Source organism: Anthonomus grandis, chromosome 10 (genome assembly GCF_022605725.1).
Source record: "Anthonomus grandis grandis chromosome 10, icAntGran1.3, whole genome shotgun sequence".
In the NCBI taxonomy this organism is placed as follows: Eukaryota; Metazoa; Arthropoda; class Insecta; order Coleoptera; family Curculionidae; genus Anthonomus; species Anthonomus grandis.
Genome location: NC_065555.1, coordinates 6300381 through 6321699, shown reverse-complemented (window position 1 = coordinate 6321699; position 21319 = coordinate 6300381). Strand labels below are relative to the sequence as shown.

Sequence of the window (21319 nt, the reverse complement as noted above, 5' to 3'; positions counted from 1 at the left end):
CTACTTACTGACCCTAAGAGATCGTGTTACACCCCAAAAAATAACGTAGAAAAAAAAATGAACCCATTTCTACGAAATCCGTTTTCCCACACGTCTGATATCTATTTAAAGGGGTGAAAGTTCAAAACCGGACATTTGGCGCTATAGTTGCTTTTTAAGGAAAAAATAGCGGTCACTAATGCCACTTAAAACGAGTCCGTGTGGATTTTGTCGATTTTTACATCATAGAAACTGACCAGAGGGTCGTTTTAGAACAGCAAGTTGCCTCACCGGCTAGGGGTTAAATTAATTGTTAAAATAAAACGGTTAAGGATTTTATTCAATACCGCACTGTTGGGCGCCAAGAAGTTGCGTTATGAACGTGTCAAATGTTTCGAGGAAAATTAGTACAATTTATTATCTGGGTTAATACTCAACTAAAACTATATATGAGTATAATTTTTCAGGGTTGTATAGATATTAAACCATGCGCCATTTTTCGAGGAAAATGTGTACAATTTCTCCAGTAAACTTATAAATTAGTACAATAATTCAACTAAAACTATAAATTGAATGAAGCATAGTGTTTTATGTTAGTAAAAGTGTGGTACCAACTCTTTGTTCTAACTTTTAGAATCCTTACATTAATTTATTTTATCTCTAAGTAGGTTGGTTAAAAGAATCGTAATAATAGCTCACTTTGGGATTTTATATTTCGGTTTTTAATCGTTTTTTTTTGTATTTAAAATGATTTTATATTAGACTTTTTTGAAATATTATTTTGTACTCTACAAGTTTTATTTAAAACGTTTTTTCCGTAATAGAACTCCTAGTGAGTTGCAAGCAATTAAAGGTTTGAGTAGCTTTATTTATTTCTCTAAACAACTTTTTACACATATTTCTTGGACAATTTAATTGGACACGTATCTCAGCGTTTTTCGAAGTTCGTACAAGATTAAAAAAAAATATTTTTTGAAAATATTGATTTTTTTTTTCAATATATTTGACCCAGTGTTCATAACTCAAGAAATTGAACAAATGCGATTTTGAAAATTTGTAAACAAATTCTCTGGATAATTTGGTTGGACATCTATCTCAGTGTTTTTCGAAATTCGTACAAGATTTTGAAAAAAAAATTTTTTTTTGAAAATATTGATTATTTTTTCTATATATTTGACACAATGTTCATAATTCCAAAAATTAAACAAATGCGTATTTGAAAATGTGTCCACATATTCCCTGGAAAATTTGATTGGATACTTATTTTAGCGTTTTTCAACATTCGTACAAAATTTTGAGAAAAAAATTTTTCTTTGAAATTATTGATAGATCATTTTCCTAAATATTCGAAACAATGTTCATAACCCAAGAAATTGAGCAAATGCGATTTTGAAAATTCGTACACATAAACTCGTACAAGATTTTGAAAAATTTTTTTTTTTTAAATATTGATTTTTTTTTCAATATATTCGACCCAGTGTTCATAACTCAAAAAATTGAGCAGATGCCATTTTGAAAATTTGTACATACACATATTCCCTGGAAAATTGTACTGGATTTTAGCGCTTTTTTACATTCGTACAAAATTTTGAGAAAAAATTTCTTTTTTGAAAAGATTGATTTTTTTATAAAGATTATAAGTTTATAAAAAAATATTGATTTTTAATAGTTCAAAAAATTGAACAGAACCAATTTTGAAAATTTGTACGCATATTTTTTGGATAATTCTATTGGATACTTGAGCAGTTCTTCGCCTATTTTGTATATAAACAGATACAAAATAACCCAGAACTTACCACGGGGAGGTGGCTCCCATCGAGTTCCATCCCTGCCCACCCATGCACCCAACCATATGAGCAATTTCTAATTTCCTACTTCATAGTCTAATTTTGTATTAAACTTTGGCATCTAGCTTCTAGATGCTATCGTTGTACGTATCCAACCATCTCTGTTAGTATACCCACATACGGCCGACGATGCCTCTGTCACTAATTTGACACATCTTTCAACAGCCTGCGTATGGCAGGGTAACTTCCATGAATCTCCCTCTGGATAGCTGCTAGTTTTAATAAATTCTTCAATTTCTTCATCAGACAGATGCTTCGTCATCGGTGGCTCTGTTACTTTGCACTCTTGCCAATTTATTAAATCAAAATATGATTCCACTTCAAAACTGAACTTGGGAATTTCAAATTTTCTTATCGTGCTATTCAAATTTACAGGAATTTTTTTCTCATTCGACCTGCAACTTAATATTTTTCTCTACCCTAATTGTCTTATATGATGACGTGAGTCAAAGATCATCGTTAGTATAATATTTTCAGGATGGCCATAAAAGCCATTTCGTTGAATTACAGGATCAACTACAGCTTTAAGTTCTTCACTTAAATATCTTGAATATTGAATTAGCTGCCAAAGGTGAAGAGCTCTAAATGTGCACAATGGTACAGTTTTTACTCGAAACCAAATCTTCACATATACTTGCAGAATATATTCTGTCAACACTTTTAATTTAGGCGGGGAATTTCTTACTGTAAGCCCGCAAGATACGATTCGCCGTTGTTAACCATCTTGCGTGAGATAACTTGCCAGGAGATTTATTCGCTAAATTAGATGGACAGTTTCCAGTAGATATGGCAGTGCCAATCTCGTATAAATATTTTTGATCGCTACTTAATTCTTTTAAATTTACCTCAGGCAAATTAACTTTGATTGTTTCGTAGCACACGACAGGTAATCGCTCACATGTTTCAATAAGTTTGCCAATAGAATGATAATGGTCCTGTGGTATTTCCGTTCAGATGTCAAACCAAATGTCGCAATGGCAACTCGTTTGCATGTAGTTGACATATTAGTCATTGCAAAGGTCGTTTAAGATGTAATTTCAACAAATGTATTACATCACCGTGAGGCCCAGTGTTAATGACAGTACCATCGCAGCCAACCGCAACTAACTCGCTAACTAATACTTCATTTTCGGTTAAATCTTTTAGAATCGTTGAAGCTATGGTCTTTGCAATACCGTTTTCAGGTGTTACGTGTCCTATATAATCGCTACCTGGTTCCTTTAATAACACTATATATTCTTCGACAATGATTTTCCTAGATGACGATTCACCCTGTTTTTTAATGAGAAAAGTTCTATCTTTGCGTCCATCAAAATAAAGAGCTTGAAGACTAGTAGCATCTTTTATTATATTTTTTTGTAAATCAAGTCGTTGCCTTTTTCTTTGTCGATCTAATTTGGACTTGTCTATTACATAAGATTGATCAGTTTTGGATATCAATCCAACATCTTCCAGAACTGCACTGGCGATCATTGCTCCTTTTCTACTTGATAATCTAGCTCGGTCTATTGCTTTTGCTAATGCATGGGGTTATGCCCGTAGAAGTTGACGGGTCTGATTCGAAGTCTGGATCACAGTCTGGTTCGCTTGGCACTGATATATCTGATAGATTGCCTTGTTTATTTTTTTTTCTGATACGCGAAATGTTTTGTTGACTTTTGTCCTCCGGAATATTACGCGAGAGGTGCCTGCTTTTTCTTTTTTGTTTTTGCTGCAAAATTTTACTTGTTTTGGCATCTACTTGCCCTATAGACATTAATCGTGTAGTTCTCTGGTCGTTTAGGAAAGCTTGTTCCATTTTTGGAACTTTGTATGACTTCTCCCAAATACACAAGTTAAAATCGGTACATTTGCACTTTGAAATATCATTTAGTATTAGCCTCATCACGAAATTTTTGAAGGAAGGGGCCGTTCCGTACAAATTTACCTGGCGGGGAGGCTTAACGTTGTTTAAATTGAATAAAAATTTTTGTGAGTGTGTTGAAAGCTATTTTTAGTTGTTTGAAGGAGAAGTCTTTAATAATATAATTTTTTTTTAATTTTTTATAGGGGTCTTAGGGTAAAATAATAAAATTAAAAAAAAGTAAAAAATTGGTATTCATTATGGACCATTTGGCAACTTTTTTTACTACAGGCATAAAAAACCTAGAGAACCGACCCGCCCTAATACTTTTTTTAGCGTTCTTTAACATTCGTACAAACTTTTGCGAAAACAATATTTTTTGAAAATATTGATTTTTTTTCAATATATCCGACACAATGTTCATAATTCAAAAAATTGAACAAATGCGTATTTGAAAATTTGTACACATATTCTTTGGATAATTTGGTTGGACACCAATCTCAGCGTTTTTCGAAATTTATACAAGATTTTTAGAAATTTTTTTTTTGAAAATATTGTTTTTTCAACTCAAAAAATGAATCAGATTTTGAAAATTTGTCTAGATATTCCCAAAGTAATTTCATTGAATACCTATTTCAGCGTCTTTCTACATTCCCACAAAATTTTTAAAAAAGAAACATTTTTTCAAAATATTGATTTTTTCATAACTTAAAAAATTGAACAAATGCGATTTTGAAAAAAACATTTTTTTTAAATATTGTTTTTTTATTTCTATATATTCGACACAATGTCTATAACTCAAAAAAAAAAAAATGAATTTTTTTTTTCAAAAAAAGTAGATAGTTTATTTATAGATAATTTTATACTCTATAAGTTTTATCCCAATTGGGACAAAATGAGATTCTTTATATTCCAACTGCCTGGAAGACCAAAAGAAATTCATTTAAATATCTGGACGAAAAAAATCGACTTTTTTAGGACTTTCTGGCAAATCAACATCCTTTGAACATAAATGAACAAACTAAACGTGAAAAATTACTACTTTAACTGCCTCGAAGAGACCCATATTTCACCTCAAAGTGAGACTTCAATAGGTCGAAATGGGATTTTTTAAGTCCCAACTGCCTGGACGAAACAAACCTTTCAATTAGAATGAAAAAAACCGAAGTTCCATTAACTCCTCAAAGACCGTCAATAAAACCCCCGAAAAATCCGTTAAAAACGCGTCAAGAAAAAAAAATCCTAATCCATTAAACTGGTCCTATTACTGACCAGATCTGACGCCCATGGACGACGTCCCTCGGACGAAATAATAAATCAAAACAATCCCCCCGTCCACCCCGGAGGGTGCTGAATGTCTTATGCAAATTGTCAAACCCAAAAAAAAAACAACCCTTCACCGGTGGTTGATACTCAATACGTGCAAGTGTAAAAAAGGTATAAAAGTGACGAATTTTCGGTCCGTTAAATCGGCATAATCCGATCTCTCTTCCACTGATCATTATCCTCTTAAAACTTACAAAACATCCCTATTATGCTTTAGGACAATAAAAGGTGTGAAATGTATACCCTTCAAGGAAGTCATCTAGGATTGTTGCTTTTTCACTCGATCAGGAGGCTGAGCAGTATCGTCCATCTCGCTTAGGGTCTCAGGTAGGAATTTTGGGTGTTTATTGTCATAACAGTAGTTAACAAAAAAGGAGATTTACCGCACGATTAGGAGGGCAAATGGACCACTCGGACCCTAAACAACGTGTAACAGATATTTTATGACCGCAATATGAAGTATAGGATCTTAGGGGCAGTTTAAGCAGCTTTTCATCTCAAGGTATTCGTGGTTAAGTAATGTAAAGGATGTTCCTGAAAAAATCCTGGAAAAGTCGATTGCTTTCCAGACATTTGAATGAATTTATTTGGTTCTTCCAGGCAGTTGGAACATATAAAATACCTTTTTTCACTTGGAGTTCAATTAAGATAAAACTTGTAGGTACATAATGATCTTTAGTTTTAAAAACAATGCGGCTATTAAAATATCTTAAGTTAAATAAAGCAAATAGAGTCATTCATATCTTTGATTGCTTCTAACTCACTAGGAGTTTAATTAGGATAAAAGTCGTTAAATTAATACTTGTAGAATACAGTATTATCTTTAATTAAAATTTAATACACTTTTTTGTGAAAAAAATAGGCATAGAGTTATCTTGTGAATGAAATAAGACAATGAGTTCAGATTCTTGAAATAAAATTGAAAAATATTTTAAGGTGTTTGTCATAAGTATTGAATTATAAGATTTGAATGCTTGGAATAAACTTGGAACAAATTAGGTTAGTAAATTAATATTGAAAAATGGCTTGAAATACATAGAAAAATTGAAAGTTACATCAAGTAAATTGAAATGCTTTGGAATAATATCAAAAATGGCTTTAAATGCTTTTAATAACTTTGAAAATTGACTTCAAATACTTGAAATAAAATTAAAAAATGACTTGAATAAAATTGAAAAATGTCTTCAAATGCATGGAAAAGTTGAACATTACGTTAATTAAATCGAAATTCTTGGAATAACATTAAAAATGGCTTCAAAAATTGAAAGTTACGTCAAGTAAAATGCCATGCTTGAAATGACTTTGAAAAATTGCTTCAAGTGCTTTAAATTAAATTTTTTAAAAATGCTCTGAATGCTTTAAATAACATCAAAAATGGCTTTAAATGCTTTTAAGAACTTTGAAAATTTACTTCAAATACTTGAAATAAAATTGACAAGTCAGTTCAATTGCCAGGAATAAATTAAAGGAATTGCTTCCAATGTTTGGAATAAAATTAAAAAATTTCTTCAAATGCATGGAAAAGTTGAACATTACCTTACATAAATCGAAAGTCTCGAAATAACGTTAAAATTGGCTTCAAAAATTGAAATTTACGTCAAGTAAATTGAAATGCTTGGAATAACTTTGAAAAATTGCTTCAAGTGCTTAAAAAAAATTTAAAAAAAAAATGCTTCGAATGCTTTAAAGAACATAAAAAAGGGCTGTAAATGCTTTTAAGAACTTTGAAAATTGACTTCAAATACTTGAAATAAAATTGACAAGTCGGTTTAATTGCCAGGAATAAATTAAAGAAATTGCTTCCAATGTTTGGAATAAAATTAAAAAATTTCTTCAAATGCATGGAAAAGTTGAACATTACGTTACATAAATCGAAATTCTCGGAATAACATTAAAAATGGCTTCAAAAGTTGAAAGTTACGTCAAGTAAATTGAAATGCTTGGAATAACTTGAAAAGTGGCTTCAAGTGCTTCAAATAAAGTTTCAACAAATGCTTTGAATGTTTGAAATAATATAAAAAATGGCTTCAAATACTTTTAATAACTTTGAAAATTGACTTCAAATACTTGAAATAAAATTGACAAGTCGGTTCAATTGCCAGGAATAATAAATTAAAGAATTTGCTTCCAATGTTTGGAATAAAATTAAAAAAATTCTTCAAATGCATGGAAAAATTGAACATTACGTTAAATAAATCGAAATTCTTGGAATAACGTTAAAAATGGCTTCAAAAATTTTAAGTTACGTCAAGTAAATTGAAATGCTTGAAATAACTTTGAAAAATTGCTTCAAGTGCTTAAAATAAAATTTAAAAAAAAATGCTTCGAATGACTTAAAGAACATAAAAAAGGGCTTTAAATGCTCTTAAGAACTTTGAAAATTGACTTCAAATACTTAAAATAAAATTGACAAGTCAGTTCAATTGCCAGGAATAAATTAAAGAAATTGCTTCCAATGTTTGGAATAAAATTTAAAAATTTCTTCAAATGCATTTCAAATTTCTTGGAATAACATTAAAAATGGCTTCAAAAATTGAAAGTTACGTCAAGTAAATTGAAATGCTTGGAATAACTTTGAAAAATTGCTTCAAGTGCTTCAAATAAAATTTCAACAAATGCTTTAAATATTTGAAATAATATCAAAAATGGCTTCAAATGCTTATAATAAATTTGAAAATTGATTTCAAATACTTGAAATAAAATTGACAAGTCGGTTCAATTTCCAGGAATAAATTAAAGAAATTGCTTCCAATGTTTGGAATAAAATTAAAAAATTTACTTGAATAAAATTGAAAAATTTCTTCAAATGCATGGAAAAGTTGAACATTACGTTAAATAAATCGAAATTCTTGGAATAACGTTAAAAATGGCTTCAAAAATTTAAAGTTACGTCAAGTAAATTGAAATGCTTGGAATAACTTTGAAAAATTGCTTCAAGTGCTTCAAATAAAATTTCAAAAAATGCTTTGAATGTTTGAAATAATATCAAAAATGGCTTCAAATGCTTTTAATAATTTTGAAAATTGGTTTCAAATATTTGAAATAAAATTGACAAATCGGTTCAATGGCCAGGAATAAATTAACGAAAGAGCTTCCAATGTTTGGAATAAAATTAAAAAATGACTTCAAATAGTTATGTCAATTAAATTAAAATACTTGGAATAACTTTGAAAAATTGCTTTAAGTGCTTTAAATAACATCAAAAATGGCTTTAAATGCTTTTATTAAAATTGAAAAATCGCTTTAAATATATGACAAGAAATAGCTTCAAATGCCAGGTATAAATTAAAAAAATAGCTTCAAATATTTGAAAAAAATTGAAAACTGTCTCCAAGTGCATGAGAAAATTGAAAGTTACGTCAAATAAGCCAAAATGGTTAGAATAACATTAAAAATGACTTCAAATGCTTTTAATAATATTAAAAATAAGCTTCAAATGGTTAAAATTAAATTGACAAACTACTTCAAATGCCAGGAATAAATTAAGCGAATAGCTCCAAACGATTAAAATAAAATTACAAATTAGGTCAAATAAATCGAAATGCTTGGAATAATATTAGGAATGACTTAACAATTTTGAAAATTAGCTTCAAATGATTGAAATTAAATGGATAAACTTCTTAAAATTTTAGGAATAAATTAAAGGAATAGCTTCAAATCGTTAAAATAAGATTACAAATTATGTCTAATGCATCAATTACCTTCGAAAAATGGCTTTAAGTATCTAAAATAAAATTTAAGAAAGCGGCTTTAAATGCATGGAAAAATTGAAAATTACGTCAAATAAATCAGAATGCTTGGAATAACAGTAAAACCTGTTTTAAATGCGTTTAATAATTTTGAAACATGACTTTAAATGCTTAAAATAAAATTTTCAAATTGCACGCTTCAAATGTTTGGATAAGAACTATAAAGTATCTAAAAGGATTAAAATTTAAAAAAATTCTCTAAATGCTTATAATAACAATCAAAATGACTTTAAATGCTTGAAATAGAACTGCAAATTACGTCAAATGTATGAATATTATTATTAAAAAAAGGCTTCAAGTTCTTTAAATCAAATGAAAAAACAACTTCGAATATATGGAATAAATTTGAAAAATGCCTTTAAATAAATGGTAGATTTGAAAATTGAATCAAATGACTTCAAATGATTTTAGTAATATTGAAAAATATCTTCAAATGATTGAAATTAAGCTGACAAACTATACTTCAAATGCCAGTAATAAATTAAGGACCTAACTTTATATGCTTGGAATATAATTGAAAGATGTCTTCAAATGCACGTGGAAGTTGAAAATTAAATCAAATAAAGCGAACTTTTGAAATAAATGACTTCAAATGCTTTAAAAAACATTAACAAATTGGGTCAAATACTTGAAATCAAATTGAATTAGTTTGGACGAATGGATTAAATTAATAAAATAGCTTCAAATGCTTGGAAGAAAATTCAAAATTACCACAAAGGCTTAGATTATTATTGAACATGGCTTTAAATGTTTTATATAAAAATACAAAACGACTTCGTATGCTTGAAGTAATATTGAGAAATACCTTCAAATCTATGAATAAAGTTGAAAATTACTTCAAATAATTCTAAATGCTTGAAAACGGGTTCGAATGCTTGAAATAAAATTGACCAATTGATTTAATTGCCAAGAATAAATTAAGGAAATAGATTCAAATATTCGGAATTAAATTTAAAAATGACTCCGACTAAAATTAAAAAATTTCTTGAATGCCAGGAATAAATTAAGGGAATAGCTTCAAATATTTGGAGTCAAAATAAAAATTACTTTAATTGCATGGATTAATATTGAAAACTGGCTTTAAGTGCTTTATATAAAATTAAAAAATGGCTTGAAATGCATGTAAAAATTAAAAATCACATTGTGTAAATTGAAATGCCTGGAATAACAGTAAAAACTGCTTTAAATATTTTTAATAATTATGAAAAATGACTTTAAATGCTTAAAATAAACGCCACACGTTGAAAATGAACATAATTCTAATTTGCCGGTATAATCACGTCTCTCCTAGCATGAAATATGCTTCTGGGTTTCCTTCAAAGGGTATTTTAGAGACCTACTTCCATCATACGTTATAATAATAATAATATTAATAATAAATGTTTTTAGTTTGCAAAAAAAAGCAGTACAAATACAAAGCAATAAGTTGTGTCTAAATTGACAAATAAGTTTGACAGTCATTCAACATTAATTGAATAATTAATTTATTAATATTCATTCTACACATTCAATTTAGTGTTAATTAAAGTTGCCTTTAATTGGTTATAACTCACTTTGAGTTCCACTTGGATAAAAATCTTTAAGATAAAACTTGTAGAAGTTCAAAATTTTCATTAATTAACGTTTAGTAAATTTTTGTGTAAAAAAAATTGATTGAAATATAGAATGATGAGCGTAAAAAACAGTTGAGAACTTCCTATTGAACAACAAAATAACGAACCGCAAGATTAACTGACTTAAATCCAACAGAACCAGTGACGTGGGGGCAATTAATATTCATACGAACGTACGCTTCAAGAAAACAAGAAACCGGACAAAAGAATCGGACGAAAATGACGATACGTCATTAGTTCCTCTATGCGACTTCCCTGACCCCTTTCTCTCACGCACCAACCGTAAACAAACCCGACGCACCCTTTTCTCGTCGTGTCATTTTTTCCTTTTCCTTAAAACCTGCTCAAAAGGAAGATTCGCTCCTGGACACGTCCGGTTTCCATACACCAGAGAGGGTCAAGTTGACCTTTGTACCACCTAAAACCATTAATCATACCTTTATGCCTTTTTTATATTTTTTTTTTACTCGGACAGGGGTCATCTCTTAGGTCCATCGTTACAGTTGGTCAGCGCGACATTCCTCCTCGCCCGATCGGTTACGAACCCTTAAAGGGTCGAAGAATTCGTTGGACGGTTGTACACAAAAGGTTTGCCGATTATGTCGTTATGTTGGCTGACCGTTGGAGACTTGCTGGCGATTTAGTCGCCAAAATGTACTTTGGAAAAGGGTGGGGGGCATGCGGTAAGGAAATTTTATTATCATGTAAACCGCCAGTTATACGTCAATAATAAAATATTAACCACTAGCAATCGAGATATTTAGTTCCAGGCACTCCTATGCGTAAAATATCAGTATCTTGATTTCAATTGCATGGATTTTAATAAATTTTTCAGAAAGTACTTGAGGAGCATTTAAAGCCCTTAGAAATCAATTATTATAAAATAATTACCACTAGTACTCAAGATACTCAGTTGCCAATAAGAGACAAATTATTTCATCTCTTCCAGGCACTCCTATGCGTAAAATATCAGTATCTTGATTTCAATTGCATGGATTTTAATAAATTTTTCAGAAAGTACTTGAGGAGCGTTTGAAGTCCTTAGAAATCAATAATTATAAAATAATTACCACTAGTACTCAGGATATTCAGTTGCCAATAAGAGACAAATTATTTCATCTCTTCCAGACACTCCTATGCGTAAAATATCAGTATCTTGATTTCAATTGCATGGATATTAATAAATTTTTCAGAAAGTACTTTAGGAGCGTTTGCAGTCTTTGGAAATCAATAATTTTAAAATAATTACTCAATAAGAGACAAATTATTTCATCTCTTCCAGGCACTCCTATGCGTAAAATATCAGTATCTTGATTTCAATTGCATGGATTTTAATCAATTTTTCAGAAAGTACTTGAGGAGCATTTGAAGTCCTTAGAAATCAATAATTACAACATAATAATCACTAGTACTCAAGATATTCAGTTGCCAATAAGAGATAAATTATTTCATCTCTTCCAGGCACTCCTATGCGTAAAATATCAGTATCTTGTTTTAGTTGCATGGACTTTAATGAATTTTAAAAAGTACTTGAGGAGCGTTTGAAGTCCTTAGAAATCAATAATTTTAAAATAATTACCACTAGTACTCAAGATATTCAGTTGCCAATAAGAGACAAATTATTTCATCTCTTCCAGGCACTCCTATGCGTAAAATATCAGTATCTCGATTTCAGTTCCATGGATTTTAATATTCTTTTCAGAAAGTGCTTCAGGAGTCCTTGAAGTCGTTAAAAGTCAATAATTACAACATATTAACCACAAGCCCTTAAGATATTCAATTGCCAATAAGAGACCAATTATTTAATCTCTTCCAGGCACTCCTATGCGCAAAATGCCAATACCTTGATTTCAGTTGCATGGATTTTAATAAATTTTTCAGAAAGTGCTTGAGCAGCCTTTAGAGTCCTTAGAAATCAATAGTAACAAAATAATAACCACTAGCACTCAGGATATTCAGTTGCCAATAAGAGCCAAATTATTTCATCTCTTCCAGGCATTCGTGTGACAATATCTTGTGATGTGGGTCCCCCTTGGGGCCGAAAGAACCCTTTTTGCACAACTACAAATAATAATAATACGATATTATTTGCTGAGCAGCTGTCGAACCCTTTGGCGAGGCACGCGTTGTATTATGAATATTTATTTTTCCCCGAAAACTGCATATAATCCCCTTTTTGGGTAATAATGCGTCAATTTTGACAGGCGGCCGACGAGCATATGGGCCTAGATACATATTCGAATGTTCTAATAATAATAATAGTAGTAATCATTTTTTTTGAGTAAATTGATTTTTTTAGTCTTGAGACACTTTTTTGAAAAATGTGTCGAAAAAGATTTATACCGAATTTTCCTAAAAAGTCTTCTTCAAAAGATCCAAAGGGGTACACGTGGAAAAATTTTCATTATTTTGGTTTTTATTTTTTTTTCCGGAAAACTGTTTGTTGAATAAGAAAATTATTTAAACAAAAGTTATTTAAAATGCAAATGCGCATCCAATGCATTTTTAAAATTGTTTTTATCTTCGATAGTTTTCCATAAAATTGAGAAAAACTGCTTAATAGCTTTTCCTATTTTTCTTGAAAACTATTGGGACTATACCAAATTTTCTTATACCATTATATTCCTACTTAAAAATAGAACAAATCATAAAAAATAATATTTAGCCGTAAATCTCAAAATAAAGAAGTTATTGAAGATTTTTGAAAAATTGAAAAATTTTTAGACGTAAAATAAAAAAAAAATTTTAGATTTTTTTTTATTAATGGATAAATCGTTAATTCGATTGTTCGATAATTAAACTTGTTTAAAAAATGTACCAGAAAAAATGTATACCCAATTTTCCCAAAAAGTATTTATTTTGTGCAATTTAAAACATAATTCTACGCTCTCTGGGTACAATGAGATATGTGCTGGTCAAATTGTATTTGACCTAATTGTGTTTGGGTTAACTCCTTGAAGAAATCAATAATTTTTTAAAGGCAATTAAGGCCACTAAAAAAAAGAAGAAAAAAAATTAAAAGAAGAAGAGAAGTAACCATGATATCAAAAGAGAAGAAGAAGAAGAGGAAGAAGAAGGAAAGAAAGTTTTGCCTCAATTACCTGGAAGAAGTCAATAATTTCTTCCAGGCATTTGACGTTTCTAAAAAAGAAGAAGAAGAAGAAAAAAAGAATTGTTTGACTTAACCACTTATAAGAAATCATTAGTTTTTTAAAGACACTAAAAAAAATAATTAAATTGTATTTGACCTATGACCGTACTTAAGCCCTTGAACCAGAAATTACTAATTTTACAAAAAAAAAGTCATAAAAGATTTTTTAAAGACAATTTAATGGTCTAAAAGTTTCATTATAAACATTTTGCTCTAAAACGGACCTCTAAAAAGTTACATGCACCTTATATATTCGAAAATGCTTGGGAACTCGTTGAAAGCCCTCATAAAGAAACCTACGCAAAAGTGTGTTTCGCCGAACGTGTGTAAATAGTAAGAAAATACGGGCAGCTGTTTAGAATGGCAAAGGACTAGCCCTTTACGTAACAAAAGGGTTAGGGAATAGGTATAGGGATTTGTCATATACCGACAATATTTGCACGGTCAGCGGAGGACGATCAATTATTTGTAATGAAAGGAGTATCCTTTCTTTTCGTTCCTTGGGTCAATTTACATGCGGCCCAGGCATCAGGTAATGGGAAGAATTTAGGAAATTTTTACCCACGTTGGGCACCAAAATTGATCCTCAATAATGGAAAAAAATTAGCGAACGTTAAAGTGAGTTACAAGCGACTAAAAGCCCCTATTACAAGCATTGCGCTGCTTACTTACCTGTGGTGTTAGGAAAAACAGCCTTTCTTCTGGTATAATCGCATAGGGACGGATGCTGGATATCACTCCTTTGCCTCGACAGCAATTGGTGCAGGTAGTTGTTTTGTTCCTTATCAACTGAAATTTCAAAAAGAAATAAATTAATTACACACCTGCGTATGTAAAAATTACGACATTATTAATTGGTAAACCACCGGAGGAAATCCGTGCAACCTTGGCCAAAAAAACAACAAAAACCACTTTCACTCTTAAAAATCATAATAATAATGATAGCGGAGAGGTACGATAAGTACCGCTACGTACGAAAATTTCGGTTTTTGGCACTCGCTGGTATGTTCGCACCGCGTTTGGTACTTCGCAATTGACCCCAATTCTCCTCGTTGAAGACGTAATCGCACTTCGGGTTACTCCGGTTTTTGCTTTTTTTTTGCAATTTGAACGATGACTCGCATTATTTAGGCCCCCTGGTGGATCGCGATTTTCTTAATTGTTATTATTAACGTTGCACAAGATTAGATGGGAAGTTGCTTTGTGGTGAAGATTTGGTCCTTAGGATAGGGTAGTTTGCTATTTTTTTCTGTAGTTAATAAAAGAATATTTTGCTGAATATAATAATTTTTATTTCATGAAAATAGGTTAATTGGTTTATGAGATATGAGAGTTTGAAGTGAGTGGTAACTTTGGGGATCTGATGTTGGTCTTAAGCATTAGTACACAAAAAGGCTCATATTTGAGTAAGTTACGCTTGAACTGCTTTAAACCCTAAGCAATATTTATAAAGAATGTTCTTCTGAATATTCTGCTTTTTATTTTATTAAAATAGGCCAATTGGTTTTTGAGTTATTGGGTTTTAAACTGAGTGGTTGCCTTAAAAATCCGACTCTTTAAGAATTATTATTAGAATTTCAGAATTAGTTAAGGAGTAGAGTTTTGTACATATTTTGTTGTTTCATGTGCTTGTTTATGTTATTCTTTAACGTATACATATTTATATACATATATCTTGTTTTATACTGTATTTTGTTTTTAATTTTTTGTCATTAAATATGTTGGTATTTTATTTATATTTTTATATTTTGCTAAATTGTTAAGATTTATTGGATGCTTTTATATGCTAGTTATCCAACGGTTAAATAGAAGAACATTATATTAAATTCATTTGTATGAAGTAAATTTTGCATATTCAAAAAATTCATGTGCATTTTCCAATAAAGAATATTATTATTATTATTATTATTATTTAAAAATTTCAATATCTTTTAAACTGCTACTTGAATTAAAATAATATCTCTATAAAAGAATATTTTGCTTTTTATTTCATTAAAATAGACTCATTGGTTTTTAAGCTATTGAGCTGTAAAATAAATGGACCCCTTGAAGATCTAACTTCAAGAAAAAATTAATATTTCTTAAACCGTTGCTTAAATTGAATTAATGTCTTTATATGATTTATAAGGAATTTTCTTACGAATGTTTTGTTTTTTGTTTTAGTCAAATCGAGTTATTAGTTTTTGAGATATTGAGCTTCAAAGTGTGTAGGTCTCTTAAAAATCCAATTTTTAAGAAAAAAGCCAATATTTCTTAACATATTACTTAAACTGGATAGTTGCTTTTATAAAAGTTATAAAGAATATTTTTTTGCATATTCTGTTTTTTACTACATTAAAATCGACTGATTGGTTTTTGAGATATTGAGGTTCAAAGTAAATAAAGCCCTTGAAAATCCAACTTTTTAAGTAAAAATCAATATTTTCTTAACTGTCCCTAAAATTGCAATAATATTTTCACAAAAGTTGTAAAGAATATTCGTTTACATATTCTGCTTTTTATTATATTAAAATCGACTAATTTGTTTTTGAGATATTGAGATTTAAAGTAAGTAGATCACTTAAAAATCCAACTCTTTAAAAAAAATACAATATTTCTTAAATTGTAACTTAAATTGGATTAATGTCTTAACAAAATTTATAAGGAATATTCTTCGGAATATTCTGCTTTTCATTTAATTACAATCGACCTATTATTTTTTTAAATATCGAGCTTCAAAGTAAATAAAACCCTTAAAAATCTAACTTTCAAAAAAAATCAAATACTTCCTAAACTGTTACTTAAATTAGATAAATGTTTTAACAAAATTTTTAGAAAATATTCTTCTGAATACTCTGTTTTTTATTTGATTAAAATCGACTTATTGGTTTTTGATATATTGGACTTCAAAGTAAATAGATCACTCAAAAATCCAATTCTTAAACTATTACTTGAATTGGATTGGTTCTTTTAAAAAAGCAAATTTGTAAAGAATATTCTTCTAAATATTCTGCTTTTAATTCCGTTAAAATAAGCTACCTATTTTCTGAGATATAATATGTAAGAAATATGCCGAATATGGATCACGTCTCGGATCACCTGCATATAGCCTGGCTTGGTACCGTCGTCATCGTGGTCCAGGTCAACGGTATATTATGAAAGGGAATATCGATCTCAGCATAATTTGGGAAAAGGAAATACACGCGGGCATTGAAGGGAAAGACAGATTGGCTTTGACTATTGAAAGTTTAAGTCGATCCCGGTGACTTTTATATTTTGTTTGCTTTTGTTCAATATTTCTGACAAATAATAACAAAAATAATTATGTATAACATAATAATAACAATAATTTTTATACACCTACTTCAACAACATATTTTGTCATTAACGCAGTTAATTCAAATGGTCTCAGTTCCCTGGAAAAAAAAGATTATTACCTAGCCCTAACTGTCTGTAAAATTTAGGAAATGACTTTCAATTAGTGTCAACCACTTAGAAAAATTAAACAAAAAAATTAAAAATGTTGAAAATACCCTCAGCGATCTAGAAAAAATTAAAAATTAAGACCTTGACTACCTTAAAAACAAATAATTGAATTGAAAAAATCTTCTGGAAAATGACTTTTTTCCCTGGAAAAGCCAGTAAAATAATTGCAACTGGCTGGAAAATGAAAAAAAGACTTTGAAATCCAAAAAAACCACAAATAATATTTTCTTTACTAGAAAAACTCATAAGCGCTTGAAAATTTCTTAAAATTACTTTAAAATGGTTAATTTTGAGATATTGGGCTTTAAAATAAGCGTTAATTGTCAAAAAGAAACTTCAATATTTCCTAAGCTTGAATTAACTTGATTCTTCAATAACATTTCTAAACAATATTCTTCCAAGTATTCCAGTTTTTATTTCGATACAATAGACCAATTAATTATTAAGATATTAGGCTCTAAAGTAGGACATCTTGAAGATCCATCTACGTTGTTACTTGAATCGAATTGATCCCTTAACAATATTTACAAAGAATATTCTTCTGAAGATTCTACGATATATTTCAAGCGAATATTCCCACTAGTTGCCTATATTTCAACCTTTAAACTGAATGGTCACTTAGTCCCAATTTTAAGGACAGTTACACCCACCGGCATCTAAAAAATCATATTCGTTGCATATTTTCGAAACAAATTGGGTCAGAAAAGAGGCGAAATTAAAATAAATAATCGGCGCATTTATTGCGAATGCGACCCAATTTCGAAGACAGCACTGCGAATTATTTCGGTTTATTAATCGAAATCGCCGGATTGCGAAAAGAGCGAATTTGTCATTTTGTGCGTTTTTTTTTGATAGTGTCGCAACTGGAAAAACTCGATATTTTTAGGTCAGATATTACGCAATTGAAAAATCACGAGCATCGTTTCCCTTTAGATGAATCACTCGCCATAAAGGAAGTCCTCCTTTCCTTTTATATATTTTTTAAATGGATTTCCTGTTGTATTGCCATTAGACATTAACATAATAATCGATAAATGTTATAAGATTATTATCGAACCAACGCCCTAAATTGAAGAATTACTATTTGTTCGACCGATACAATTAACAAAACAAAAAAAAAACTTTCACTCTTTTGCAAATGCAACTTGTATTTAAATTTTGGCACATTGTATTGTTTTGCAAGAGAACAATCCTGTCTGAGGGGACGTATGTGTGTGTGGGTTATTGGTAATTGTTCTTTTTTGGTTGTAGCAATATATTTTTCAGGGTGACTTCATCACTTGGTTCTTATTTTTAATATGAAAACATTTTTTTGTACTCTGGATCCTATTTGAGTGAACTCAATATAGAAAAAAAACTAGGGGTTCCTGACTAAATATCTAAGGAAAATGGTTTTTTTTCTTAAAGGTAGTTGAAGGAATTTTTTGCGTTCTTATACAGTTGATTAAGGTTTTTCAGGCCAGAACGTTATTTAATAAAATCCATCAGGTAATGGAAAGAATTTAGGAAATTTTGCACCTTGTTGGGCACCAAGATTGTGCCTCGATAATGTTAAGTAATTCAATGGCTTATATTTTTACAAAAATTCACGGTCACTTAATTAAAGAAACTGTTATGCCCTACCAGCTTTTTTCCAAGCCAGTGAAACCAAGTAATTGAGATTAGTTGACGTCGTTTTAAATCAAATTTTCCTTTCAGGTAATTACAGTCATGTTTGGTGTGTTTTAATTTTTTGAAGTAGTTGAAGATATTTTTAATTTTTTTAAAAAAAATTTTCCAAGTAGTTGAGATCACTTGAAAGTCATTTCTTAAATTTTTCCAGTTTCCAGTTGTTTTGCAGCAAAAAAAAATTGCAGGCAATTGAGACATTGTTGTGAAAAATTGGAGTTTTTTTAAAGAGTTTGATCTATAAAGGATCTACTTGAAATTCAATATCTTAGAAACCAATTAGTCGATTTTAATGAGGTAAAAAGCAGAATATTCGAAAGAATATTGTTTTACAAATGTGTTTAAAAAAATAGGTCAATTTCACATATTGATTAAGAAATATTGGAATTTTTTTAGAGGTGGATCTTTAGGAGGTCCACTTACTTTAAAGCTCAATATCTCAAAAACCGATGAATCTATTTTAATGAAGTAAAAAAGGGAATATTCCGAAGAATATTCTTTAAAAATTTTGTTAAAGGATTAATTCGATTAAAGTAACTGTTTAAAAAATATTCGAATCTACTTACTCAATAGCTCAGAAATCAACTGGTCAATGTTTAATGATTTGCCAAATAATGAAAAACCTTGCCGTTATCATTTTTTAATTAATTTTCTTAATTGAATCATGAAATTGAAAAAGACTGATTAGAAGTAAATAATAAAAAAAGTTTATAAAAAAGTAGGTAGCAACATTAATAATTAATTCAGTTATGAAATAAAAAAATTCTTTATTTAAAAAAAAGTGGTCAAGCCTTAAACTTTATGACGCCTTGATCTTCGAGGGTATCTTAAAACATGCAATAAAGCCCTACTGAAGCTAGAAGCTTGAACTTTTTTTATAGTAATTTTTAAAATTTTTCAGGTAGTTGGGATTGTTTCAAGAGTTTTTTTATTAAAAAAATTATTTTCATTTAAAATTATTTTTTTTTAGGCAGTTTAGGTTATTCTTTTTATTTTTATTTAATTTTTTTGATTTTTTTTTAAGGAGTTAAGACTGATTTTTAAAGTTATTTTTTAATTTTTTTCGACAGTTGTTACTGTTTTAGTGACTTTTCCAAGGAAAAAAATATAATGGAAAGAACTCGTCCATTATCTCAAAGGGACCTACGTAACTAGAGAAAAAATAAAAATCTCCAAGTCTCAGTCTCAAAACATCTTTTTATATGTCACGAAGGTTACATGTTTCGCTAATAAAGCATTATCAGACCGTAGAGTACTTAGCAGGTCATCTAGCTTGACTTTTGGAGTTTTTTATTTTTTCTCTAAAAAAATATAAGCTAATTTCTGTAACCTCAAAAAAGTCACAAACTTTCATCGAATCGAGTCTAATCAAGCATTTTAATTACAGACTTTCCCCGACTGCATCCTTGTCTATAGTGGACAGATATATCCGCAACAACCAATCCGATCGATCTGTCATCTCGTATGGTACACACCTCTAAGGAAAATAACCCTCTTGTAAAAAATAACTCACTTTTTACCCCTAAATGATTACGAAACACCCAGCTGAGGAGTTTCCAATTAAGAAACCCCTATATCTGAAATTTATCATACAGAACATTAAAGCGATAATCAACTTTATCGAAAGCCTTCGACAAGTTCGTAGAGATGTCTTACTAGACGGTGATCTAGGTAGGTCATTATTATCCAGAAAACGATACAGGAACAACCAGGAACTGCGGTAGACAAGTAAGCCACAACTTTCAATTCCTGGAAGGTTGCAGTCTTACGTGCAAGCTCCATCTGCCCCCTCACCGTTTCATCACAAGCTTTTCAAACCCTCACGGTTCAATCAAGATCATAACCTGGTCGTCATTTAGTAGCGAAAAGTGACTGAATTGTTCCAACATTCACCAGAACATTTATTTTGCTAGCACGTGAACAAGCTGCTTTTGCTACTAAGATTTGAGATGAAGATCAACGTTTCTTTGGTAGTCTGCAGAGTCCTACGTAAGGAAAACCGTAATCGTCGAGTGGCACATCTTTCAAATGGTGTCACAAGCTACTACAAATGACTTTCATTGAGTTCACTAGAAGAGCTTTGATCTTTAAGGTTTTGTGTATTCACTTACCCACGTCTTCAAACTCTACTGAGAGATCAATTTCGTTCAAAATGATAACATTGATCCCTTCAGGAATTATGTTGTTTTTAACGTTAAGCCTTTACCCCTTTAACCTCGTCTTCTAGGCTTATGGTCAGTAAAGTAAACAGTAGAATTCGCCTTAAAAAATTAAGTCTACTCTATACAAGTATAACAGCCTCCGGTCACATGGTCCATATCCATTTGTTTTTAAAGTAGTCAAAGTTGCATTTGGTATGTTTTATTCCTAATTTGTTTAGGTAGTCGAGGATATTTTTACCATTTTTAATTTTAAGCTCACCCTACTTGAAAGTCACTTTTTAGATCTTTCAGATATTTGGGACTGTTTCAGTTGCTTTTTCAGTAAAAAAAACGAAATTTTCCAGGCATTTGGGACCTTTTCAAGTAACAGTTTATGAAATATTCGAGTTTTTTGGAGAATTGTCTCCTCAAGGGATTTACTTACTTTGATGCTCAATATCTCAAAAAGCATTAGGTCGATTTTAATGAGATAAACAGCAGAATATTTGAAAGAATTTTCTTTACAATTTTTATTAG

At 30.0% G+C, this 21319-nt stretch overlaps 1 protein-coding gene across 6 annotated transcripts in view; it reads right to left on the bottom strand.

Moving 5' to 3' along the window:
- Positions 1-21319, bottom strand: part of LOC126741717 (ecdysone-induced protein 74EF) — a 224318-nt gene that overhangs the window by 34238 nt on the left and 168761 nt on the right. For all 6 annotated transcript variants that reach the window (XR_007662297.1, XR_007662298.1, XM_050448260.1 and 3 more), the window contains one exon: positions 14181-14297. Coding sequence is in view for 4 of the 6 variants with exons in the window: in XM_050448260.1 (XP_050304217.1) it covers positions 14181-14297 (117 nt within the window). In the remaining 2 variants the exon portion in view is untranslated. The remainder of the gene's footprint in view (positions 1-14180; positions 14298-21319) is intronic.